Below are 27,475 nucleotides of genomic sequence, written 5' to 3' on the forward strand. Positions count from 1 at the left end.
AGGAACATTGTGTTAGTCTTTGATTGTCCACTACAAAACGAATTAATGTCTCCCTAATGTGATTAATATTCTGAATGTGATCTAGGAAAAAACTGTGCAAAAGTTAAATGGGCTCTCTCAAACATCTGTTGCTCAAATATTTTTAAAAAACTGGCTCCTAAACCTGCAGAACAGTTTTATATAATGGCCTCCTCAACTATTAATGAGCCCTATTTGGATTTACAATGTTGACATATTCATAAGCCCAAAGTGCTTGCATCATTGTAAAAAAGAGACACCGCCAATGTGTCCAGTGAGTCAGTCACAGACTTAAGTGCCAGAGAAATATTATCTGGAATCAATCAAAAAATATGATCATGTGTTATCCGCTGACTTTATAGGTCTGTAAAGACCCATTGCTCCATTAAAGCATCGACTCCACGTCATCAGGAGCAGTCAAAAATACACACAAAGGCTGATAGACCAATAAACGTCAGTGTGGATGTTGAACAACAGGCAGGTTTCAGAGGGGGTTTTCTACAGCGGAACTATGTGGTCAGATAATAATTAGAACTGTAACTTCCGTGTCCTTCAACTCATTGCTGCTTCCGTGTGTGAAGTCTCCCAGCCGGACGGTCACCGCTGCAAGGAACAAACTCTCAATACAATGCGTGCGATTCCCGAGGAGCTAACGACGCTCATCTCAGGTAAAATCTTTATAAGTTACCGCATATCTGCACACAATGGGTGGTTTTCCGTGTTTATTTTGTGCTTTTGTCACCACGTCCAGCTTTTAAGGGACCGTTTTGTGAAAGAGGAAGCACACACTCATAACAACGCTTTCAGTCAGGTGGACTTTAGTCTAGCTGCATCATGTCAACACACCACGGTGGTGCTATTTCATCCGTGCTGATCAGTATCAAACAATGAGCAGTTTGACTTCGAAGCTGCACACCGTGTTGTTGTGCTTTTGAAAAGTATATGTTTTCCAGTAGAAGACCTGGTTTTTGTCTGCCAAAACAGTGGAACCAGATTGTATGAATGTGTAATCTGATTTATTTTTTTTAGACCTAGAATATTTCATCTCTGATGGATTAAAAGGGGAAAATCTCAGCAAGAAGGCAAAAGAGAAGAGGGATGCCTTCATCAGACGGATTCAAGAGCTCAAATTGGGGTATGTCTTTCTGCAGATCAGAATTGAGGTACAAATAATTTTAATGGAAAATGTGAACGTTTTTAACATTTAATCCCTTTCTCTTCAACAGTTTCCCACACTATTTCAAGGACAGAAGTGAGTGCTTGTCTTACACTTTATTAAATGTACCAGTGGCTCCCAACCTTGTGTTTTAAGCACATAAGGCATGAATCTGAGGGGTCACTAATATCAGGATAAACCCATTGAAATGTATTATCTTATCTTAAAAAATATGATCAACAACTTTGAATAAATAAATACCTCCTGATACACCAAAAATGTCCTCTATTATTTTCTTTTTTTCAAAAAACTGTTTTGTGCTTTTAAACCTTCTCCAAACAGCCACAAAAGGGAATATCCCTCTTCAAATACAATTAATAAATGTCATGGATATGCACAACAGGTTGGGAGCCATTGGGATACAATATAACAGGCACCATTAACAGTTTCTGTTTGTTCTTCTAGGTGGAGATGAGGAGGATGACGAGGAGGAAGTTGACAGCAACAACGATGGAGGCTCGCAGCAGTCAGAGCGCACAGACAAGGATGAAGACGCTGGCGAAGGTAAGCCACAAACACTTAGCAGATGTCCAAACGTTGACTTGCTAACTGCTAACAAGTGGTAGATTAAAGTATTGAAAATTGCACCTTGGCATGAACATATACAAATCTCGGTGTCTGCTCCTTGGAAAAGTGACTTTGAGTGGCACAATGAGGGAGACATTCCAACTGTAACTTGGCAACATACTTGGGAAGCAATTTGGGGGCACTAGTGCTACTCCCACCACCTCTTTCACCCCACCCCTTTGAAAGCTAGAGCACGCTTTATTGCTCCCAGCCAGTCTTGGGACAGAACATTACTGCCATTGCTGTAGTTTGAGAAAAAACATGTCTCCATGTACAGTAGCCCAGTTAACCCTGTACGCTCCATTGGGGCAACCGATGCAATATGTTGTATTTATTTTTATAAATAGAGTATCAGGGATATCCTTGTGATAATGGCCATTAGGGGTCTGGGATTTATGGGCTGCAAACAGATGCCAGTTTTATGGCTGCTCTTTCACACAAAGCAACTTTGACACAGCAGTTGAACATTTGCATTGAAGTTGCACGCTGCAAGGGGAATCGCCTCCAGTGAGAAGCAAAACCTTGCATAGTAGAGCCTCCATAGATTCTGCTACTTATTTTCACATCAGTCAAACAAATAAACCACATACTTGAAGAACATGAAGTTAGTCAGAAATCAATCTGTTTATAATTAACATTTTGAAAACATAATGTCATTTTCACTTATACATCATTAAAAACATGATGGGTTTCCTCAACTGTTCTCCAGGTGCCCAGCAGTCCCCACCTGTGGCGGCTCAGGACCTGACGTATGTCTTTAAAGCGGGATACCTTGAGAAGCGCAGAAAGGGTGGGTGTTCTGATGATGAGATACGTGTTACCCTTTTTTTTAATGAGAGCGTTTTGCACACTTTAATTGCCAAGCTCCTCAGAAATGTATTGATATGTTTTAACCTACATGTCCTCCTTCCGGCAAAGCATCCATTTAATATAAGCCAGCCATTTATTAAGACAAAATAATGATACCTCCTCCTAAATGTAAGGTATTGTATGATAGTAAACCAAAGATTCCATTGGCATTTTCACATTGTTTTGCAAAACAGAGCTCTAATTACACCAGAGAATGATCTACCTCTTCTAGGTTATGATTTGTGTTGGTTTTCTCTCCACAGATCACAGCTTTTTCGGCACCGAGTGGCAGAAGAGATGGTGCGCTCTAAGCCAGCATACCTTCTATTATTATGGCAGTGAGAAAGGTTCTTACATTTTTAATTCCTTTTAATTATGAAACTGTTTGAGAAAATTAAAAGCGGTTGGATATTTAGCATTCTGCATTTGACAGTGACTTTGCAGTTGTTGCATCTAAACTATTAATAATGATGTTTTTAATTTCCTGTAACCAGACAAGCAGCAGAAGGGAGAGTTCAGTATCGATGGATACACTGTCAAAATGAACAGCACCTTACGGAAAGACTCAAAGAAAGACTGCTGCTTTGAAATCACGGCTCCAGACAAGCGAGTCTATCAGGTGCTCTTGTCTCTTGGTGATGATTTGAGTCACTGCTGTTTCTAAGTGCACAAACTAATTGAATAACAAATCTGTACTTCAGATGTGCCATGTTTAAAATTTGGCAAGGCATGTGTTTACATGCACTTCATTAAGCCGTTATTTAAAAAAACCTATTCATTCATTTTACACTGCTGCCTTTGCAATGGCTCAACCTGACACGCATATTTAAAAAGTCTAAATGAGTGTTTCTAACATTCAGGCTCTTCCATACGGAACATTTTGCTATGCATAAATGCAGTATTATTTGCTTATGTTAATTAATATATGTACAACTGGATATTGAACTGACTGCAGTTTTCATTTCTTTTTTTCCTGACAGTTTTGTGCGTCATCCGTGAGAGAGGCGGAGGAATGGGTGAAACAGATAGACTTTGTTTTGAAAGGTTTGAACTGTTTAATTCATAAAGAATGATCAGGAGTATGCTTTATAATGTCGGAAACTCAATTTGTTTCTGGTCAGTAATCTCAAAAATATTTGTGTACGCATTAGTCAAACTGTTCCCCTGACAGGAATCATCCAAGAAGAAGATGATGATGAGGAACTGTACGATGATGTTGATATACCTGCGTCTGAGCCGATTGACGAAGACATCTATGAAGAGCTCCCAGGTCTGATCTACACACTGTGTCACTGTGATGATATCTGTTGTCCCTCACAAAATCATCAAATGACATGCATCTCCTTGATAATAAGGGTTTATTTTCTAACAATCCATATTTCTCTGCCTACTAATTAGTCAGAGAATCATAAGTCATAGCACACTCGTCTATCCATTTATTGTCTGTTTCACCAGAGGATGACTTGCCCACTCCAGCAAAGCCTCCTCCAAAGGTTGAGCCAGCCAGTAAACCATCTCCTCCTGCTGCAGGTAGAAAAACATTTTTAGGAATGAACAAATGAGTGGTATATTTGATTTGTGTTTAAAAGTGTAGTATCAATCCCTATGTACATATAAAGACAAGATAGGATGAGACTGTGGTCAATAAATAACATTCAGCCACATATAGTTGAAAATCAACCTTCTAAGCTACAGCTAAAAAGAAGTGACATTTAGAGAGGAAGTTTCTGTGAACATGCACCACTGAAAGTTAACACAATGCTGGAAATAACTTTTGGCCATGTTAGCCAACTTCCCTTTTACAATAAGTGATGCATTGAAGTTCTGCAATTGCAAAAATAGCAGCCTAACTTTCAAATGTTTCTATGTAAACATTACAACAGCTCCCACAACATGATCACACACTGAGGGTCCTACAAACAGGATGTGGTCCCACTTTAGATCAATAGATAAGCTGAGCGGTAAATATTAACTGCCAAGAAACTAGCTTAGTAATACTACTAACTATTGTTATACAGCATTCTATAATGTGATATTTAGTTAACATGTTTTGCAATCAATAAAACAACAATTACCATACTTGTACCATTTTATAAAAACAATAAATTATGCAATGCACACTGTCTAAAGGCAAACCAACTCTTGTTTTACAAAAAAAAGCATATTGAGATTGATTTGTTTATTTTGACTATAATAGCTTTCTCTACAAAGGATTGGTTTAAAATGACATAAAACTGAGAATGTATCATTATTATATTTTTTTAAGAAGGGTCAATGGTCCTAATTAACATGAGCACTCAAGCCTTTTGTGTAGTGACAGTTTTAGGCAAACAGGCTAATTTTCATTAGCAGCCCCTGCAGGTTGATGCAGTTTTAACCTTTTTTTTCAGTGGTGAGCTACTCCTTTAATTTCTGTTGTGCAATGAATTGAGTGAGAATGGTGACCAACAACAGCACGTTTAAAAATCTGTGTTTTTATAGTCTGCATGCAGACTGTTTGAAAAATATTTTCACTATGTTACTTTGCCAGCATTAACATAAATACTCAAATTGAGCATATAGTATGAACTTGGCTCTTCCTCCAGTTCTGTTTAAGGCTCTCCACTGCCTCCTGTTGGTCCTTCTGCATACAGACAATCACTGCTGTGTCCTACCTGTACACTTAATGTCTTCATCGCTAAAGAAAATAAAACTGTTATCACCTCTCTCCCTTTCCATCCAGTTGATAAGAGCACAGACTACCCCAACTTCTACCAGGGCTTATGGGACTGTTCAGGGGACCAACCGGATGAGTTAACCTTCAAGCGTGGAGATGCCATCTACATCCTCAGCAAGGTATGGTTAGGGGAACCCTGCTTGTCAGATGTTAAATATTGATTTTTCCCTGGGAGTTTTCTTTTTTGGATAATGAAGCCGGGATGAGCTCAAACCCAACTGAAATGCCAGAGATGTACGGTCTGTAGACAGGGTGGTTCTGCTGGTCTCAGACCACCTAAAGTGAGTTGTTTCTAGGCCCTGAGAGGAACCGACTGTTCACATCCTTTACTGGCAGCACCTGGCCCTCCGCCTGGGGGTGCACGGCTGATGGTAAGGGGCAGACTTAGCTTGGTTCTCTCTCTCTGTCGCTGTGATGGGGATTAGTTGTGTCACAACGGAAACTGTTTTAGTGCTGCTGGCGGAGACTGGACTTAGCTGGCACACAGCGCCATTCCATCACTTCCATCTGGACTGTTTCAGCACGCTGCCGCTGCTGCCAGTCCAGGTGGTGAGCAGCCCTCAGCCCACACACCTCTCAGACGTCTCTCTCACCTCGCCAAATAGGAATGTGTGTTCTCAGGAAACCCAGGCTCAGTCCACCACTCTGTTTCAGAGCAGGTGAGGACGTGTAGTGGACGCACAATTTCCGAGGCTTGTCGGCTATATGGCATGAGTGCCAGGTATTGAGAACTGAGGGGCCGTTCTTTACCTTCATTATGTAACTAAACAGGAGCCCTTTTGTGCTTAACTGGTTCATATGAATTGTGGATTTAGATGTGAAACATTCAACAAGCTTGTTTTTGAACATTATCCTACATATAAGTCAAGGTTTATTTTACTTTAAAGATGCATGTCGACACTGTAGTTTGTGTAAAAAAGAAAGAAAAAAGAGTGGGAAATATGCACTGGCTGTTTGGGTTCAGGAGCATGAAGTCAACTGAGACATACTGTGTCAACCGGCCTGGTCCTTTTCCAGATTCAAGTCTGCCATCTAGTGGCACCTAAAAGCAATGAAGACTTAAAAACACGAAGTGAATGATGAATTTCGAACATTATTTAAAAAAAGCTTTATTTATAATTTACACTGATAATTACATTGCTTTTTAGTTAAGAGTATAGGGCGTCTTTAATTTCAGAATATAGTGTAAAATACCAATAGCCAGAGCCTTAAAGGACTTCTTTAATTTATGTTAGTCTGACCAACAGTAAAAGATACAATTGAAAAAAAAAGTTATGCATATGTTCAAACATTTTATTTGATAGTTGACTTGATTCTCAAAATAGTTAATCTTCTGTGGACCAGCTAATTGATTAATTGATTCCACACTAATGGAAGGAAACAAATGCACAAAGCAGACAGACACCATCAATGCTCACTGGCCAAATGCCTGTTTACGACTCCTTCTTCATGTGGAAAAGGACCAAGAATCAAGTTGCCCTTTCACTCAGACTGGGAGTGCCATTAGCTGAAACCTTGGTGTTGGGGGTTGTGGCCTGCTGTGAGGGCAATGACCATAAAACCTGTCTGGACTGCAGCAGCCAGCTGCAGCTGAAGGGACAGTCGACTCCCCCAGTCGCTCCCTCCTTCCTCATTCTCCTTTCTCCCTCTTCCCTGTGTCCCTCCCCCATTCCACAGACCAGAAATAGCTGTAGTGTTACAGCTGCGAGACCCCCCAGTCAGGACCTGGGTGTTGATTATAGGGCTTGACCGGGAGTGAAGGAGAGTGTGTTGTCCGGATATGCTGCACCACCCCCTCGCCCCCCCCCCCCCCCCCCCCCCCCCCCCCCCCCCCCTTAAGTCACAGCACATAAAACTAATCGGGAGATGTAACATCTCACTTAACTTAAGTGGCTGGATGGGTGGATAAAAGTAAACACTGTCCAAACATGTTGCTGCTGTGGTCCGTGTGCCCATGATGTTTTCACTTCATCACATTAAAAACGTTTGCAAACTGATGGATCAGCTGTGGAGCGTTTCATTAGGTAGAGGTAATAATATTATGGGACATAAGTATTATCCAGTTGTGTGTTAATAATGTATGTGTTGTCACAGTGTGTGGTATCATTAGTCTTCCACAGCTCTGATATGTGTTCTCATGTTTTTACCCCGCACTCACTCAAGCATGTCTTATTTGTCAGCCAGAACTACACAATGAGGTGTTGGTGTTTTTCAAAGGCCGGCTGCAGGAAGTCATAACGTGCACACTCACACACTCAGTCTTGCACTACACACTTCATGTCAAGCTGCCATATTATCCCTCAGGGATGTGTGAAGTGTTGTTTTAATAATCTGACACATTAGTTATTTTTTAAAAGTTTGTTTCCTTTTCAATTTTCTGCTAATCATTAAGATGTACTTATTACTTTTTATTATATTCCAGTCCTGTGTATAAATATTTGACATGGACAGTACTTTTTTATCTGACGTGATGAATGACCCATCACCAGACGACAGTCAATCCTAGCCATCACTATTGTTATCGTAATCTTCTTCTACTACCATAAGATCACTTACATTTATTACTCTCTCTGGGGAATAACTGGACACAGATGTGGTCCCTCCTCGTCCCTGAGTTTTGGCATAGATTTTGAACATTCACAGGTTCCTTTTCCTTCAGCCTTGTCAGAACGTGATCTCCAGAGTTGATTCATGTCCTGGAGGACTTTGATGTGAGGTCAGTCTCTTGGCCAGAGAGGGAGAGGGGTATTCTCCTCTTGTCTCAGATCTCTCCTCCCAGTGTCCCCCTCACATCTCAGCATGCTGACAGCCATTTGGAGCTATTACTTGTCATGCTGTGACAGATTTATATGTGATGTGCTCTACACACACTGAGGTTTTTGTGTGCAGGAGCAGGGATGTGTGTGCGGTTTTGAAACCAACAGCAAGTATAGAGGCAGGAAAGCGAACAGGAGATTTAAAGTTGTTGTTGGGATGTAGGAGTGAAAGGGAAGAAACTGTGTGAATTTAACAGGTTGTGTTTGTATTACGATGGTATCAAGATGATAGGGAATGATAGGAAACAAGAGTCCGTGACCTGTAACAAACCCGGGATGTTGTCAGTCACAGTGGGCAGCCTTAACCTGTGCCACCAGGGTGCCATTATACTTCTGACTTCTGTTAGACATACAGTCAGTCTCAAAGTCTCCAAAGCAAGACCGCTGGTTTCTGTAACTCTAGAGTTTTACCATCAGATCATATTTTTAATTTTAAGAAAAACCTCAGCCTGTGGTGTGATCATTGATAGTGCTATTTATTTTTAGAACAAGTGTTTGCTGCTCAGTGTTGTCTATAGAGACAAGAGGAAATTAGTGTTTTCTCCACTTTGTTTTCAGGAGTACCAGAGCTGTGGTTGGTGGGTCGGAGAAAAGAACGGATCTATAGGAATCGTTCCCAAAGATTACCTGATGGAGCTTTACGGTATATAAACACACCCATGTAAGTTGTTCAGACCTCAAGATGGCAGTGAAATATCTTACACCTTTAGTTATTTAAAGAAATATATAACTGTGATAATCCGTTTTATTGTAACTGGTACATTGTGTCACTTACAGGATCTTCCATATCCACTCCAACTGATTGATGATTGGATAACATACATATTCATCTGACTGAAATACATGTTAAAGAGTATTTTTCTACAGTTTCTGCACTTCTTTTTTGTATTTATTTCCCATCCTCAAAACCGTTTTCCCATACCATTTCATAATTTACTTTTGTCAGTGTTTTTCTTTGCAAATGGCTTGATTAATAAACGTTCAAACATATCTGTTGTGTCAGAGCATTATTTTAGTTATTTGTATTCCTTGGACTTAAGCCACAAGGTGGCAATAGAGTCTCTTCAGAGGTCACACATTTCTACATCTGTAACAGAGGTGCTCAAGGCAGAAATACCACATGCTAGTTTTTTTTTATTGCAGTGGGACACAATTTTGTATATGATATTTGCATACTGAAATATGACAGGACAAGATGCAAGAGGAAAATGTTTTAAACATAAATACCTTAAAATAAATAAAGTTATGCAGTACATTCTTGAGGGAATAAACATGCATAGACATGGAAAAAAGAACATGTATCAATAATAGTTAAGCATACTTAATCAAATTGTTTACCTACTGTTATGATATCAGGCCAAAGTCAATATGAAATCTTCTGTATACACCAAATTTGTTTACACAACCCCTTTAAATAAAAATGATATATTTTTAAATATTAGATGTATTCATTTGGTCAGCACTTTTGTTCCAAGCTTCAAAGGGATGCTGTTTCCTTATGACACCTGAGAGACTTTGCTGGGCAGAGGATCACAGCGCGGCAGATGGTTGGCTGTGCTGCGTGCCCGAGTGAAACGGCTGATGTGCACTAATAAGACAGCCACACAGAGAGCAGGGCGCTTATCACCCTCTGAGGGGCTGTTTGACAGCAGGCGTGGTGGTAGCTATTGGCATATCCCACCGAGGTTACATACATACTGTACATTTTTTTACGGCCTCCTTACTGAAATACCAAAGTTGTACTACAATTTTATTTATCAGGGTAACCTGTTCCAACTTTGGTTTTCTGCAGACAAAAGGGGCCTTGTCAAGGTTTTCTCAAGGTTAAGATAAATGTGAAGGAAAATGTGCTCATTAACCAATAACTCACTGCATCTTTCTCTGCTTCTTCCCTCTATTCTTTCTCTTGCTCCTGTCTCTGTTTTGTTGCTGTTGAGTGATGAGCTAGTCGCCTGTCCTCTGGGTGACATTCAAAGCCAACATAAATCCTGCTCTTTATGGTACAGTGCAGCGATAAAGCCTCTCTGCTAATTGGAGCTGTAATGAATTACCATAATTAGTTATTGAATATGCTACATTGGATATGGGGAGAAAATGCTTTGTTTTAGGGGAAGAAAGGAATGTGGTGAAACGATGTGAAATCCAGTGATCACCAAATGCCATTACTGATGGTGTCTGCAATTCCATCATTAAGGCAGATTATGTAACACATGACACATGTTTTGGTGCTAATGTTAAGTTGTGGATTTCACACAAATATTTCTTTATGGCTGACGTAGCTTTCCAGCTAAGAGTCTTCTTTTTAATGTTAGGCTATGGGTTAGGTTGCCAAAGGCAAGTAAGGCTAAATATTGCCTCTCATTTTTATGTGCCAATAAAGGATTTCCTTAATGGATGTCAACTACACCCCCTTCCCCCTCCGTTAGATTTGGACAGCCATATCTTCGGAATATACAGGTTCTTTTATTGCAATTTAACATCAAGATATAATGTTTCATAGATAAATGCCACCGGGCCATTAATCTAGTAGGCACTAAATTACACTAATGATACCAGAATATCACTAATTAATACTTGCAGCCATAAAGATACACTTTTACCGGTCAAATATATATAGATTGAGCTGCTGAGTAATAATAAATAAAATTCAGATTTGCTGAGAAAGGTGATGGAAATATAAAACAAATCTCCCTTCAGGACAGAATCCATTTTGTACTGACAATTTAGAGCTTATGGTGTTCAATTTTCACACAGCCAAGTGTAATATACTTCAAATAACAAACATACTGCATAACTTCTGGGTAAATAACTCTCGGGAGGGACAATATAATATTGTCATTGATAGCTGTTCCTCCTTGTTAAGTATTATCGTGTACCATCACCATTGTGTACCTTAACCCCTGGGGCTGGTGGGACGGCTAAAGACTTGATCTATACCACTTTAGAGAGGTAATCTTGATCAAGCTGTCAGCTGTTTCTGCTGCTCTTTAACCGGGTCATTCAGCCGTAGATCACCACAGCTTCATAGAGAGTTTCTGTCAGGAATAACACTGCCTTATTTATGTGGTAACCACTGGCATTTTACAGGAAATGTATTACCTCTCCAACTTGCCCTCTGTCAGCATTCCATTAAAGCCTCTCCCAACCGGTCTAAATCTTAAAATCTGAAATAGACACTTTTTAAATGCAAGTCACTCTTAATTGAGGTCAGTTTCTGTTAGCATAACTCATGGCAACTGACAAATTAAGGTTTCCTCAGCTAGTTTATGACATTGTGAGAATAAGACATTGGGTATTTAAAGTGAAAGCTAACGAACATTTATGACAGGCTGCCCTGAAATTCATATTTCTGGAGTTTGAGGCTTCGATTTTTGTGCCTTTCAGTGATTTTTCAATATATAATGTGTAATATTTTGAGCTGGAAGCCAGGGTTAGTGGCAGGCCAGTAAATATGGGTCTAGACAGGCCATTTATTACAAGCACCACACCCATCTCTCTCACACGTTTTCAGTGTCTGTTTTTCCTTCTTGTTAATTGCCTTCTGCGAGCTGCAGACAGTGATGTCGAGGGAAGACTTTTATGTCTCAGGTGCTGGTGGCTCCACTGCCTGACAGTGTCGTTTCTGGCCTTTAAAACATCCCCATCATCCCAGAAGAAGATGCTACCTTGATCACCATCATGTCACAGATTATACTTTCCACTGATGAAGGTGCTTGTCATTTCTCTCACTCAATGTATGCACAATTGTTACAAACAGGTCTCTTGTCCCAGGATGTGTGATTGGCAGTCCAGGCTGTCACAGGCAGAGTAGAGCTATGTGCTGACATGTCATTCAGGATAAATCACTCACTATCAAAGTGGCAGTTGTTTGTCCACCTGCAATAAACATCTCCCACGCCTCGCTCCTGCTCTATCTACTCGCAGATTATTTATAAGGCTCCAGCCTCTGTACTCTGGTCCTGTTTACTCTCTGGCTGTGCCATAATATCAGTTCAGTGCTCTGCTACTGATTTACTCTACTAGTTAGTGAGGTGAGTAATGACCCTGGATGGTCTGGGAGGATAGTTTGCAATCAGGACGGGTCAGAGATGTATCAACTGTAATTGCAGCCGTCTCCACACTGTTCCTGTAACATTCTTATACCTCACAACTGTCAATCTTGTGTAAACTGAAACTTCACTCTTGCCACCCTCAGAGTTAAATGATTGTATCCCACATTCAGGATGAGGTCGAATCTGAATGTCAGCTCTTAATTTAGCAGTTTTTTTGTAATACAGCCCCATGACATAGGAAGCACACATTTGAGAGTTGAGTTACAGGAGCTTGCTGAGCAAACAGAGTCACTGGATAGGAGATTGCTGCCATCACTCCCACTTAATGTCATCTGTGGTATGTATCTGAACACAGGGCCAGCCAAGCTGACCTGAGCTTATTTAGTGCCCGGGGTCCGCCAGGAGCTGATGGTCTTTACAGAGTGACCATGGTCTTGAGGTGGACAGAATAACAAAACTGATTCAGGGTCACCATTGAGGGCACTAAGGTAACATGCTCAGTATAACAGCTGTTTGTTTTTTTTAATCACCTGAGGAGTTTATAAGAAATAGTTACACACAAGTCATTCAAGCTGAGTTTTAAAGCATCCAAATTCTCCAATTGGACAGTTTTAGGCAAAAAGTGTCGATTAATATTTCTCTACAATGTACGTCAGGCTTTAAAAAGGCATTAAGACAATTGTGTAAGGAGATCAATAGTGCAGTACATCACTATAACACTTTGCAACATGTTTGAAATAAAAATAACTCACACAATTTCTGATGTCCCACCAAAACATTATTTCAGGGTTGGAGGTATTGGTACAATGGTACAATGGGAGATACCTGTTCTAAACTCCTGGCTGCTGCTCATGAGAGATTTAAACAAGTCCAAGCCACCTCTGCTTTGTTTGTTGTTGGATGCCAAGCATAAGTATTTGTCAACTACTGATATAGTATTTATATTAAATGTTCCTTGTGGTAAGTTTGAACTTTCCACTGTTCTGCTTCAGTGTCAGTGTAGTTTGTCAGTTTTGGTCATGAATGTTTCCCTTCACATGCTGTAAATCATGTTGCAGTTTTGATTGATGCACTCACAGTTCTTTGAGAGAGGGTTTGGCCTCTTGGCCTGCTGGATCTTCTCTCATGTTACTTTAAAAATGTGCTGTAGGCCTACGTGTTGATAGCTATCCTTGTAATAGTGTTGGCAGTTGCTCCTGACTGACCTTCAACAATTGCATACGACCAAAACATAGCATGGTAAAAAAACAGTTACCGCAGCACGCTATTTTTTTTAAAACTAATATGTATTTTGCAGTTGAAATGTTTATTCAGAATGTATCTAAATATATTTTTTATAAAACATATTGACATATAAATAATGTATTGTTTTGATCACCCATTGTCAAAAAGCTGCAATAAATCTATTCAATAAAACATGGAAACCTCTTGTGGACATGTAAATCAGTGGTTCCCAACCGAGGGCACGGGGACCCCTAGGGGTACCTGAGGGGTTGCAGGGGGTACGTAGAAAGATTACGGATTGCAATACATTTCCATACAAAAAACATTTAAAATCAATTTTCATAATTCTGGTGTCCTGCCCCCAGCTATCAATGCTTATGAAAGACAAGCAAGCTCAAGTGTATCATTAAAAGCTCTAGTCTTAACAAAATATGTTGAAACTGCTAGAAGTGAGTCTTAATATTAATATTTTCATTATTGTATAATTATTTATTATTGTAAGTGTAAATGTCAAGTTAAAATGCATAATAAGGGTGAGTTACGCAAGGGATTTTCATCTAAGGAGCAGTTGGGTTACATATGATTACAAAGGGATTTATACAAGAAAAAAGGAAGGTGAATCATCACTAGTTGAGTGAGGGGGTACTTGAATGGAGACCAGCTCAATGGGTACACCAGACAAAAAAGGTTGGGAACCACTGATGTAAATAACTATGAGCTAATGCTAAATCTTAATGGCTAAGAGTCAGAAGATGTAAAGGAATTGGATACATTTGATTGTATGAATCATTCTCCTTTGTATAACTGATAACACATTCCATACATTTTCGGTTTATGTCTCAGCTTAGTTGACAAATAGGCTACACGTTTTCCTTTCTACTTCATGTGCTCTTATTTTGAAGCCTTGAGGTCTTATTTTGACGCCTTGACTCGTCCGCTAATTAAAATGGCGTCCCAGGTGGGTCATTCGCATTTTAAATTATTTTGTTACCTGTAAATACTATGGGTGACTAATCACTAATGCCAGCAGACTGGACTGGACCCAAACTGCCACAACATGTGAAACACGGTAGGCTAAACAACACAACTCATCGCTCATGATGTTACTGTTTGTTGTGGAAAAAGCGTGTAGGAATCTCTGCTGGGCGTTTGATGGAGATGATTGGCAATTAGCAGCGGCTACATTGAACCTATGCAGTGTAGGCTATGTAAAACAAAGATTAATGAACAAAGAGACGTAACTATGGTGTTGAGTTTTGAATTTAAGGAACTCACAAACCATATTTGCTGACGAAGACCTTGGAAGTTGTTTCAAAGTTGGTAAGAAACCTATGGAGTTAACATTGTTTTTGTCAAGAATGAACTTCTGCTCAATTGATTCAAAATGTTTAAGACAACAAGTTTAAACATGTTGATAAACCTCTGCCTTGTACTTTATGTGTAAAACTACATCTGCAGAACTTCAGACAGTCCACATAATTTCATGTGCATATTAATGAATTTGACATGGGCCCTATTAACATATCATGAATGATAATCATGTGAATAAAGGGTAGGCCTACTCATTACATATGTATTACATGAATAGCAGGTGGGGTAATTTGAGTAATTTGTGGCTTTATGCAGACAGTGATGATGGACGGTGTCTGGAGAAGACAAGCTGAGCCGGCCGGTGAATCTACTGCAGAGTAAGGAGAATTTAGGCTCATCATAAAAGATTTCTCCTTGCCTCCTATTTCACTTGGACATTTTAATGTTTTTTTTATTTTCTACCTCATTGCAGCCGTGAGCTGCCTGCTGATTTACACACACTGGCAGCGAAGCACAGAGGCCTCAAGAGACGGTGCCCTCTACCCCTCTATTTTTTCACTCTTTGTTTCTTCATCCGCCTATTCTCGTCTCACTGCCACCATTGCGTCTTTACTGTCACTGACCAAAGAGCTCCACCTCTACCTGACTCCTCATCTCAAACACGACTGTAGTCTGGACGGCTTGTTAGTCACACATGATCTTGTGACACACAGAGGGGCTGTTCCCATGTGCAAAGACACACAATCATAAGGATGAGCAAAATACATCATAGACACTAAAGGTGTCTTACAATACCCACATTTTTACGAGTTCTTTCACTTTTGTATGAGCTCATTTGTAACCTTTAGGGCCCTGCGTGTACAGTATGCATATGAAGATATCTATTTGAACACAGAATGTTTGTGAATGCATATACAGACAGACATGATTTGCTTACTCAAGGCCCATCTTTCTGCAACTGGAAACTTGTCTGATTTTACACACCATATTATTTCAGGAAATTATGAAGCAGTGATCTCAATTTCCTCGTTCTCCCCCAGGCTCATGTGTTGAAGGCAGAGGAGCTCGGTTTCACGCTTATCAGTCCTGATTCCAGGAGACGAGAAGCTGTTGCTCGCTTCGGTACAGTACACTCGCCCGTTCCCAGTAATTGCTACAGCCGTGCACCAAAAGGCGACAGCATGTGGAGGGGAAATAGCAGGTATAAACCGTGCTGAATTGAGGAAAAGGTACCGGGGCTGTTGGGTTTGATAAATGATGGATAGCTCTTAAGTGAGCTCATTTCCATCTGTGACAATAGACTGACAATGAAAAATGTTTCAGCCTTGAGAAAAAGCCTTTTTCCTCCAGATTGAGAGAGGTGTTAGGATGGGTTGGTTGTGAGCGCACACACACACACACACACACACACACACACACACACAGCTACAAGGACAGATGTAACATCTAAAAAAATCATTGTTTGACTGTCAGGTTGTTGAATCTTTTAATGGCCCTCAGTAAATCAGCGCTTAGTTTTGGCATAAAATGTGGGAGACCTTGAACAATTGCGGAGATGAGGCGCTTGTTATTAACAATTCAATTAACCCAAGACCAACATATCCTTTGCTCTTTACCTTGGCTCATGGTATTGTCTTGCTGTATAAAAAGCTACACATATCACCAGCCAGTGCCATTAGAACTGTTGTTGGTGTGTAACTCTGGCATCCTTCCTGTCGGTCTCTTCCCGTATCTATTGGCAGTGCAGCTGGGCTTCTCTGATATTGACTCGTCCGGATTTGACTGAGTTGCAGGCAAAGAGATTTAATATCTCAAGTGGCGCTGAACTCCTATTGCTACTAATGGATTCTGTATAATGTGGCACTTAAAATGCATGAGCAGTCTCTGATTTATCTGTAATTTGCATCCGCTGGAGCGGATCTCCCTCAATACTTCCATTTCTTTTTGGCTCTGTGCAGTCAGCTCAGTAAACGAACCCTGATTGTGGTTTCACATTGTTGCATTTCGAGTTTGAAAATTTGTTATTTCTTTAAATGTAAAACTGTTGAAAAAGGAATTTGGGCTCTTGGGGATTCCGTTTTAATTACATGACAGAGGGAAATGTAAGTAAAGCATGAGACCACTGACATCAGGTGAGGTATATTCGAGCTGTCGCTGCAGAAAGGCATGCTGACTTGTTCAGAGGCAGATGGGCTCCTCCCCGAGGGGCCATTTCCCCTTATCTTATCTTCTACTGTTTTATGTATCAAACAATAAGCATACTAATTAGATTAAAATGAGCTAAAGCATTTGTAAAAATAATTAAAACATGATTTTGATCTTGTAGTTTTCTGAACGGTTGTGATTATGTCCAGCTAAAGACCGAGCCTGAGAGGAGGGATTTTATTCGCTCCCTATGTTTTTACGCCATTTTACCCCTTCAGGGTCACGCAACATGGAGCAGGGAGCTGTTAGCCAATCGATCTGATGGGTTTAAATGTGTCAGTGTTGTCATGGCTGCAGAGCCGTACTGACAGGCTAGGCTACATTGGCTCAAGGTTAACGGCCAGTGGACCGGAGTCACAGACCATTAAAGAGAAGTCAATAGTCCTGGACAGCTCAGACTCACACCAGCAGGGTAAATGTTTCAATTCACGGTGCTGTGAGTCACAAATAAAGCCTTTCTGTTACAGAGTCCTGTTAGCATGGGCTAAACCTTGTGGGGAAAGTGTGATTTACCTAACAGATACAACCACATACATTTGCATAGATTCAAATAAAGATTAAAAAAAATACTGAGGTCAGGAGAATTTTGACCAGTAACCAAATCTAGTCTTTAGGATGTTTATTTACTTTGAATGTATGTGTCTGGGCCAGAAAACATTTCAAATATGCTGCTTTAACGAGCTATTGGATCATCTGGGGCAGGCCTACTCACTGTCCTCAGTCAGAACCAGACATGCAGAAGCAACTTTCAGATGTGCTCTGCAAATCTGGAATGAACTACCACAACATCTGAAGTCCCAACCATGAGTTTTTTTAAATTAAGGCTAAACAATTTTTTTCTGATTACCACTGCTTTTCCTGAGGTCAATTAAATACATTGGAAATACAGTATAGTCAGTATAATACAATGTGAAAGGACGTAAAGGAAGGAAGCAAAGTTAGCATAAGAGCCTAATAATTAATTAATGGAAACATTACTGATTGTAGAATAAATGCACTGATAGACTGAGTGGTAAGGCAGTATAGCCTGTGCACACTTGTGTAAAAAAAAAACGCACTTACTTTAACACTTTAGGTGGACATGAATGCCTTTTTGAATATCTAGCCAAAGCAAACATCTGCAGCATGTGTGTTCGAAGCTGCAGGGTAATGCTGCCCCACATATTGCATATGTGGATGCGCAGTAACACATATACACCACCCACACATCTTCAGGGAAGACACCCCACCCCCCCTCCCACACACGCACCCCAAATTGAGTTAGTGGGCTTTCCTACTGTCTAAACTGTCCTGCTGCTCAGAGCAGATCTGAGGTGCCTCTCTGTTCTCTACAACACTAGCCCATTGTCTGCTCTGAATGTATAATGAATATCACGACTGCTGCAGAGAGACAAAGCTAATCTCATTAGCTGTGCCGATATGTCAGCCTGCCATCTCTCTGTTTAGTGGTCATTACCTCTGCATAAGCATGGTGCTGCTCACTGTGGAAGCACATGCATGTTATGTTCAGCATGCAGGCACATGCACAGAGGTATGTGACTGTAGTGAACCGCTCATAAAACTACAAAGCCAGAGAGAGAGAGAGAGAGAGAGAAAGACAGACAGGTAGAAAAGGTGACTTGTCAGTGCAGCTGGCGTTTTGTTCAGCAGGGAGCAATGCAGCCCGTCTACCTGGTGGCCCTCTCAGACAGGAGCGAGTCCATTGGGATCCCCCAGGACCCCCTACCAGCGCTACACCTGACAGGGGGGCTGTCTGAAAACTCTGCAGAGACCTTATTATACATCATACAGCTTAGCACTGCAGCGGCTACACGACAAGCTTCCAACACCTTACAGTTTATTAGCAGGGGAAAGTTCAGCCACATAAAGAGACATTATTGTTTTTTGCACATGTGGCAAACTCAACCCTTAAGAATGAAAAGTAAATATGGACAGTGCATTGTCTAAGCAACTATATAACATATTAATGTAACAACACTGCCATCTTCAGGCAAATTGTTGCTACAACTTTATAGATGTGCAGACAGAAAACATTGAAAGCCAACATTTTATTAATAATTGTTACATTTGTATTACTATTAACCGTACATGATACATCAAACTTAAATGCCCCAATGAGAACACAATGTTGTTTTTTTAAGTGAAATATATTAGGAGCAGTGCATTTTTGCTTGGGTTACAGGAACATCTCTTCTTGAAAGGTCTAAACATTTGCACTTGAGATGATATGATGAGGCTGTTTTCATGTAGAACCACACAAGCAGCTGAGGATCCCCTCCTGGCTGGTTCCCATGAGATTAAGTGAAGGTGTACTCGCTGCTTTGTTTATTGCCAAAGCCTTAATCTGAAGCTTTGGACCTTGACTGGAATGAGAAATACAAGTATGGAAGATGGAAAGTTCATTTAAGTGTTTAATTTAGGGAATAAGGCAGAAACACTTCTTATATTATCTCTTGGAAAAATACATCAGTGAGTGTATACTTAAAATCATATTTAGCTTAAATGCTCATACATACAAAATAAACTCTACCATTAAAAGTAATAGGCGGTTACTGTAGCTCAACTGATGTGTTTTTCAGGAAGAAGTCACACTTTTGGAGTGGAAATTGACTGTGGCTTTAAAATACCTGTCTGAGTCAGAGTCACAGGACGTGCTGAGGTTCTTGGTCAGATCCTCTTCAGAGTGGAAACGCCTCAGGCCAGAGCACTGAACTGCCTGGGCCACAGTGTAGCGGGTCCTTCCAGTAGCACAGGCCTCCATCTTTGAAGTGCTGAGCTGTGACTGCAGGAAAAGATGCAAGCAGCTGTCGGACAGCAGCACAGGGCTCTGGACTGCCCTGGAAAACAAGGATAATACGTTTATTGTGTTGCTTGTTTATGTGAGAACGGCAGTCACATGGCCTGGTGTTTGTGGAAACTGATTTACCAGTTTTGTTTGTGTTGTACTGTTTTAAGTTCATATGTTTATTGATCTGAGAGATCATTCTTACTGTTCCAAAAACTTCTGGAGTCCTTTCATCCGCTCAGTGATCTGTTGGGCATTGTTCAGACTGAAGAAGGGATTCTTTGGGGGAAGCTCTGGTAGCTTTAGCCTGCAAAAGACACGTATAGACCTTTTTTAAATGATAGCAACCATAGTGCAGTTTACTTTAACAAAAACACTTAAAGTATTTGTTTTCAAATTGTCATTAACTTACATTAGCTGTGAATTTGCTTGTAGCTTCTGCCTCAGCCATACAAACTCACTGTACCTGCGTCTCACAATTGAGATCTTCTTAGTGAAGTGCACGCTGTTGGACTAAAACAGGACACAAGTGTGACACACATGGCATTAAAGCTCCAATACTGGACTATAAAAGTAAAAAACAACATATTTTTTTCATTTTACTTACATGTAAGCAAATTTCATAGTCTATGTAGGCATGCCAAAAGTCGTTCTTTTGTATCCTCGGGTCCCGCACCCAGACACTGATCACCTGCTGCATGGAGAAAGAAGGAGAGATACTGGAATGAATGCTTTGAGAAAAAGGGAAGTGTTTTATTTGCTGGTAGAGGAAGTGCAATAACCAACATGACAAGATTCAGGATAGGAAATTCCCACCAAATATCCTTTGTTGCTCAGTACCAAAAAAACATTTCAGTGTTTTCAGTTTTAAAATAAACTATTAAACTTTAAACCTACCTGATCCTCAGCGTTATCATTTTCTTCACTCATAATCAAGATATTCTTGTTTTAATTTAACATAAAGCCTGATAATGATGTGCTGGCATGTTGCTAGATCCTTTTATTTCCAACTTGTATTGTCCAAGTGCAAAGGTTTCAAAATAAAGTCACAAGACTGAGAAAAGCTCCTCCTCATAACTGTCAGGTCAAATCAACAAAAGTCTCAGTTAACAGGTTTTATCAGGTATATTGCTTATTGATTGTCATTTAGAAACAGTCAAAGCCCATTCTATGCCTTTAGATACTGTTTTTAATTGATATTTCTGAACAGTTGATGCTTCTTCCATGTGATTTAGAATGTGATTGTTACAGTAACAAAAATTGGAAGAGAAAAGCTTCACAAAAAAGTTTCCTTTATTCACAGACTTCACAGATCCATGGTCAACAGTTAGTCAATAATTCAGTAGCATGTGTGTTTTAGGAGGTTTAAGGTTCAGCTGATAACAGTCATGGGAGATATGTTGAGTCAGGACACTGCCATAAGCAGGAACAGTAACATACCCACAGACCTGTAAGGTCACTGGAAGAGAATGACCCGTGTAGTTTTACAGGCTCGTTTCTAAAGTGTTACACTTAACAATCTCATTAGCCATCATAGGTGCACAAAAGTTATTGTTTCTCAAAAATTCACTTTAGAAATATTACTCTGAGTAATTCTGCCAGTACTTCACTTTGTAATAATTTAGTTTTTTAAAAAGCTAATTATATTCTTGTTATAATTCAATGCAGAGATGAAAATATTTGGTTCTTAGCAGCTGATTGGAAATACAGGGACATTTATTGTGGGGAACATTTTTTAAATGTTTGACATCAAACACAAGGGTCATACAGAAACACAGTTAGAGTTGTGGCTATAAACACTTCAGACAATACACGTTCAAAAAACAGGTCTACAGTCTTGAGCTTTAACTAAAAGCTACGAGTTAGTTCACTCTGCCTACAGTTTCGCTATTAAAAAAATATAAAGCACACAGATAAAAACCAAGACATAGCTAAACACAACTTTTAATACTAGGTCACTATATAACAGTAAAAACTACACATGTCCACAGTGATTGTGTCTGCTTAAGCGAGACAAAGCTGCTACAGGTTAGTCTGACTTTAAATCAGCTTCTTCACACAAAGGTTAGTTTAAGTCTCCTCACAAAGGCACAGAGACCTCGTTGAGCACCACAGGACTGAGAATCCATCCCTGCTGAGGATCTTGCACCTGCCAGAATCTGAAAATCTACCTGCAGTGTAATTTCACACTCTGAATGTCAGCTGAAGGAGGACACTTGATGGTTAGGAAGGTTAAACTAAGCTTCAGGTGAGAGCACAGCTGCTTATCAGTTCGACACACTTCACTGCTCCTCGTCCCCGCAGTGCCAGGTCAGCTTCTGCTCGTAGAAGTCGATGACCACCTGGGGACACCTGGTGCTGGCTTCACGAGCCGGCAGCAGGGCCACGTCGTCAGAGTTCTTCCTGTCGGGAAACAAAACAGAGGAGGAGACCATTAGGACGGTGGCCCTTTACTTTAAATGTTTCCGCACACACTCCTACCAGTTTGGAAAAGGGTATTGCAAAAAGAGAGGCTTAGGTGAGTGATCTTTTTTTAGGGGTACAGTCAGTTCTGTAATTTTGAAACATCTAATGACAATAAGGGCCAGAAGGGCTATTAGCACTGTATTTCAGTAAAGGTATTTGATTCACATTAGATATTTAATAATTCTGAGGTCAATTTATTTGTTGTCCTTTTGTATCGTTTACTTATTTTATATATTTGTTATGTTTTATACACATGTATTTGCCTCATCAGAGCACTTTAAATGTTTTTTTCTAAAAGGTTCTCATAAATAATAATACTGATAGATCAAGCTCCCAAAATCTAGAACCTCCACTCCAACTTAAAGCATTCTTTACATCTAAAAAAAATGTAAGGGCTGTTGGAAAGGTTTTTCTGCTTCTTTATCATGGCGGCAGGCTCTGCATAGTGTTCTGCCAGGTGGTCATTGTTAATATTGTCTTTCTTCAACAATAAGATGAAAAACCCCTGACTAGATTCTCCATCGTACTTTCTTTAGTAGAACCCGTGTCGCACGATTGAAGGTTTAAACGTTGACTCATTTGACTTTCACCATCACAAACAGATACCCGCCCCAATGGCATTTACGCAATGACTAGAGGAACTATCGAGTTACCATTTGACGAGGAACATGAGCTCTCCCTTTCTGTCCGCGGCACCAATGATGCATTCAGGCTCGAGGTGAGTGCTGAGGTTAGTGGGGGTGTCTGACTGATCATCATTTGGCTCGCTGTTGCTCTGCACAGTGTGAGCCTGCTGCAGAGACTGCATACATGACTGCAAAGAGAAGGACAAGAACAACAGTTGCAGCAGTTAGAACTAACCACAACGACAGCATCCGCATAGGAAACCGCGTGGTTCGGCCCGCTTCTCCTTTTCTTCTTCTTTACTTTACATGCCTATTGCGAAGAAAACATTTTACTACTTTTACTTCCAGGATCATTGCAAAATTAGCCACTTTTCGCACCATTTAGTTTCAAATTCAACCTTCAAACTCAAAAAGTAGGAACAAATATGTCAAACATGGTCAGAAGTTTTTTAACTACAGACGCTTTACATTTCTGAGTTTAACATGCTACAAGCATTCTTATATGATGTTGTTTATATCCTTTACAGATTTAAATACAGAAGTTCTGTGAATAACATGGAACAAATATTAGTTCACACACTCACAATTTCCGTCTCCTGCTCTGTCATTTCTTCTTTGAGAATGAACTCTTGCTCATTTTGCTCTTCCTCATTAAAAAAATGGGTGTTTCTCAGAAACTCTTGGATGAGTTCAGGACAGTCCAGATTGTCCTCAGGTTCCCATGTGTTGTCTGCACTGCAGTAACATCAAAGTGAGGAGAACATTTTTAATATTATAAAGAAAGAAAAAAACATATCAAATATAATATAAGCAAGCATCCGTCACTCACTCTGTGAAACCTTTCCACTTCAGGAAGTACTCTACTCTTCCGTTAAAGATTCTGCGGAGAATTATTTGTTCTACCACAAACTCCTGCACAACTGGAGTCTCCTCGGTCTTCCTCTGTTTGGCAGTCTGCTTCTTTCTCATACTGCCATGAATACAAATAAAATATATTACAACCAGCGTGTGTTACTTGCAAAACAAAATATAAAGTGTGGAGTTTTTGTTAAAACCCCAAAGTTACGTCAGGAATCAACACACGTCTCCCTGTTGCTGGGTTACATGGCAGTGGTGAGTACAGCTGTGCCCTTCAGACAATGATCCATGCTCTTATTATTGTAGCGCTCCACCTGCTGTTTCTTTCGGTAGCATTACACACTACTTCAGCCCAAAACGCAACACGTTCATATCTACACACGTGTATAGCTCATTCAGATACTTTAGTTGGAGGAAGAAGCGAACAGCAGCCTGGGAACATGTGGAAACGTGCCTGAGAGATGCACAAGACAATACGCTGAACAATATGCACGTACGCTTTCGCTGTTTACTTATTCTCTGCGGACAGCCTGCTGCGGTGCTGCTCGGCTCTGTTCGGAGCACGTCGCTGGAAACTACATGCACACAGCGCCGGAGATGCTGCTTTGTGCGCAAATGTGTCACTCGGCGTGTTTACATGAGCGAAACAACTTTTCATGAATGACTTAAAATTTAAAGATGGCCGTGGATGCTCGGAGGAAGTGGTTGCCAAGGGAAAAGGTCATGCCAGGAAAACCGGGAGGGGACGCGCACACCGCCGACCAATCAGATAGCAGTCCGTCCCCCGTCCAGTGGTCCGGAACAGCCCTGCCACCCATGGGCGTCCTCTGGGTATGGCAGGGGGCTGAGTGCACCTGACATGTTTCACTGGGATTAGAGACTGGTGGTGCCATGGTTTTCCTTCTTTTATCTTTTTGATCATTGTCAGTGGAAGCAAGGTTTATATATTTATTTATTTTATTTGGAGGCTACATGCAGAAAACTATTTATCGAAAATATAAGCTGATTGAAATACGTCAAAAACATTTAAAAACAGCTAAATCATCAAACTTGATATTATACATGGGTTTTTACCATTTGTACTACTACTATTTTATATTGTATTATCATTTGTTATGATATAGCCTACTTATAACTATATTATTTACATTCAGAGTACAACTTTGAGGTATTTGTACTTTAACTCAGTATTACCATCACGTCTCTAGTTATAATTCTATTCAACTGCACTTCAGACAACCATTTAAATGTGCTATTAAGTCTGAATCCACTCATTTTATTTTACCCCCATTGCTGTTATTTAATTACCTTTACCGATAGGTAATTAAATAATTGGCTGTTTTCCAATCTTTATTCCAGACTCAAGGTCCATATCACATACAAAAAGACAAAACACACATCAATAGTGGCTGTTATAGTTTATAACAGCCAATGATTTTACGTATAAAATATATAGTATTATAGATTAAATTATCGAACAGTTACACGTAGGCCTAATTTACATCTCGACAACACTAAATTTGATGCAATTTTAAACAATGTTGCTTAAATGATAAATACAGCAGGTTTTTGGTGTTACTTTAATCAAAAAAAATCCACATGCACTAAAATGTTTTCACGGAGGGGATCTTTACTCCACGACCTCCAAACCCACATTGAGGAGAATACAGAAAAAAAACCTTTGGATGATTTGATTGACAGCTCGCTGTTAGCGAATAGGAGACCCCAAAGCTTGTGATTGGCCAAGTAAGCACCACTCAGAAGCCTCCCTGTTAGACAAAGTTTAACTTTTACTCCCGGCAGTTACGCCATACAAGTTTGTAACATACCACTAGGGGGCGCTGCCTGCTTGTATTGTTCTGCCAGGTTCAACTCCTGCACCCCAGATAAGTAATGAGGATTTATTAATGCTGCAAAGCTCATAGCAAAAGGAAGCAGAACAAAAGGTTTTACCAGCAGATGGACTCACATTGGAGCTGCACAGTTGTTTCATACCATTTCATCCTCAAGGCAGAATTATGTAACATTGGGCATTTAGTTTAAATGAAATGTACTTATGCATGCAGTGCAACAGCACCATAACAAAGTAACACATATACATGGATGCCTACAGTCGAAGAAGCACATGATGATGTGTCACAGTCCTGAGAATTAATACCTATACTTAATTTGAAATGCAAAAAGAGTGGGCAGCCTCTGGGGATGTGATTAAAAGTGATTTCAGTGGAAAGGCTGGCAGAAGCCTGCATGGAAGATGAATGTGGTGTGTATCCTATCCAGAAAAGAAGCTTATTGATCCTGGTCTCAGGGGGGACAAGACACAGGTATTATGCAGGCTGCAAATCAATGTTTTGTCATTTGAACCTGACACATCCACCCAATTCAACTCTCAGTGTAGTGGATACTTATTGGTATGATCATCAGGAATCCTATGCTCTTTGTTGATATAGTTGAAGCCTGCTGTTTCCTCTTTGATTTTATTTTTATTTGATTAAATATTAACACTAATGTATAAGCCATAAGACAAACTCTTCTCCCTGTTGTCTGAACTGTGACGGACCTTTTGGTAAATGTGATACAAGTGGTATCATCCTAGAATTTACACTTCTACACATTGTAAGAGGTGCCAGAGCTTTAATGTTGGCAATAAGGCACATTTTGTTGTTTTTTTCACTGGTTAAAATAAGCTGTTTTAACTTACTGTCTATCATGTCTGTACTTGTAAGTGCTAATAAATAGATTGTGGATTCTCTGCAGGGAAGTATGGTCCATTAAAGAAGTCGCTTTACTGAATTAAACGACAAAACTGGAGGAGGATAAAAGCTGGCTAGAGATGTTTTTACAATATAGAAACCCAAACGTTGTTCTTATTAATAACCTGTAACTCAATTAAGAATGAGTGTGTTGTTTGCTAACCATAAAAAAAAGCCATAGTTACAACATATAAACCCTGCACAAAGAGTGCCAGGTCAACGAAACCAGACCAAGATTACTTTACATCTTGCAGAATGTTTCCCCCCATGCTCAGACCCTGAATTCAAGGCAAGACATGTGTTGGTTATCTGCTGCTGTTGCCCTTTGACCCCTACCGTCGGCTCTTTTGGGGTTTTAGTATTAGTTGCCGTAGTAACCGAACAGCTAATAGGGTTGAGCTGTCGTTGCAGGCGCTGGAATGGCAGTAAAGCATGCAGTGATGTCCTGTCTGGATTTACTGCTCTGCTACAGTATGGATCCCTTTGGGTTATCTTAACCAAACTCTGGAAAGTAAGGAGGTTATTAAAGCTTGAAAATGTCCAGAAATCCTGGACAATCATTTTGTACATGCACAACAATTTAAAGAGGTTTTATTTTGCCTTTATTGGTTAATCTCACAGTAAAGATACATACAACAAATATAGGAATAAAAGGCTATGAGATGCAAGCAATGTCTCCGGCTGGAGGAAAACCGGTGGCTACATTCTCAAATAAATCAACAATTTCAATATTATGGATATAATGGATAGGACTTGACGTTTAAGGGAAAGGAAGAAAGATTTAAGATGTCTTAAAGAATGAAAGTCAAGTTGTACATAAATGATATCCTAAATTACTCAACAACAGGAAAACTGAAGTGATTTGAGGGCTATTTTTGTTTCTAAAACCAAACGGACTGAACCCAAGATTGACCACTGCGCTAAAAATGAATTACAGATGTTGATGAAATGACATGCTCCGCTGTACAGGGTGGAAAGATATATCGTGTTGCGCCGCCATCCCTTAAATCTGC

At 40.1% G+C, this 27,475-nt stretch overlaps 3 protein-coding genes across 4 annotated transcripts; 1 reads left to right on the top strand and 2 right to left on the bottom strand.

Moving 5' to 3' along the window:
• The first annotated feature begins 446 nt into the window (after nt 1–446).
• skap2 (src kinase associated phosphoprotein 2) lies at nt 447–9,172 on the top strand. Its single transcript, XM_034227933.1, has 13 exons — nt 447–686; nt 1,048–1,153; nt 1,245–1,270; nt 1,640–1,738; nt 2,511–2,591; nt 2,914–2,997; nt 3,145–3,269; nt 3,631–3,694; nt 3,822–3,920; nt 4,106–4,180; nt 5,373–5,485; nt 8,741–8,843; nt 8,960–9,172. Exons 1-12 carry the CDS (start codon nt 647–649, stop codon nt 8,831–8,833), a joined length of 1,005 nt encoding a protein of 334 aa, XP_034083824.1. The 5' UTR covers nt 447–646; the 3' UTR covers nt 8,834–8,843; nt 8,960–9,172.
• A 9,835-nt stretch (nt 9,173–19,007) lies between these two features.
• On the bottom strand, nt 19,008–20,774 carry snx10b (sorting nexin 10b). Its single transcript, XM_034228283.1, has 6 exons — nt 20,657–20,774; nt 20,367–20,453; nt 20,172–20,272; nt 19,965–20,066; nt 19,602–19,811; nt 19,008–19,337 (listed from the first exon to the last, which is right to left on the bottom strand). Exons 1-6 carry the CDS (start codon nt 20,687–20,689, stop codon nt 19,217–19,219), a joined length of 654 nt encoding a protein of 217 aa, XP_034084174.1. The 5' UTR covers nt 20,690–20,774; the 3' UTR covers nt 19,008–19,216.
• A 260-nt stretch (nt 20,775–21,034) lies between these two features.
• On the bottom strand, nt 21,035–24,432 carry LOC117553844 (chromobox protein homolog 3-like). Of its 2 annotated transcripts, none has more exons than XM_034227917.1 (5): nt 24,207–24,432; nt 23,681–23,821; nt 23,436–23,586; nt 22,879–23,039; nt 21,035–22,162 (listed from the first exon to the last, which is right to left on the bottom strand). In XM_034227917.1, the coding sequence occupies exons 2-5, from the start codon at nt 23,818–23,820 to the stop codon at nt 22,042–22,044; spliced, it is 573 nt and encodes a 190-aa protein (XP_034083808.1). In that variant the 5' UTR covers nt 23,821; nt 24,207–24,432; the 3' UTR covers nt 21,035–22,041. The 2 variants fall into 2 exon arrangements, with proteins under 2 accessions (XP_034083808.1, XP_034083809.1); XM_034227918.1 differs by lacking the exon at nt 24,207–24,432 and adding an exon at nt 23,935–24,189.
• Between the last annotated feature and the right edge of the window lie 3,043 nt (nt 24,433–27,475).

Source organism: Gymnodraco acuticeps, unplaced genomic scaffold (genome assembly GCF_902827175.1).
Source record: "Gymnodraco acuticeps unplaced genomic scaffold, fGymAcu1.1, whole genome shotgun sequence".
Lineage (NCBI taxonomy): Eukaryota > Metazoa > Chordata > Actinopteri > Perciformes > Bathydraconidae > Gymnodraco > Gymnodraco acuticeps.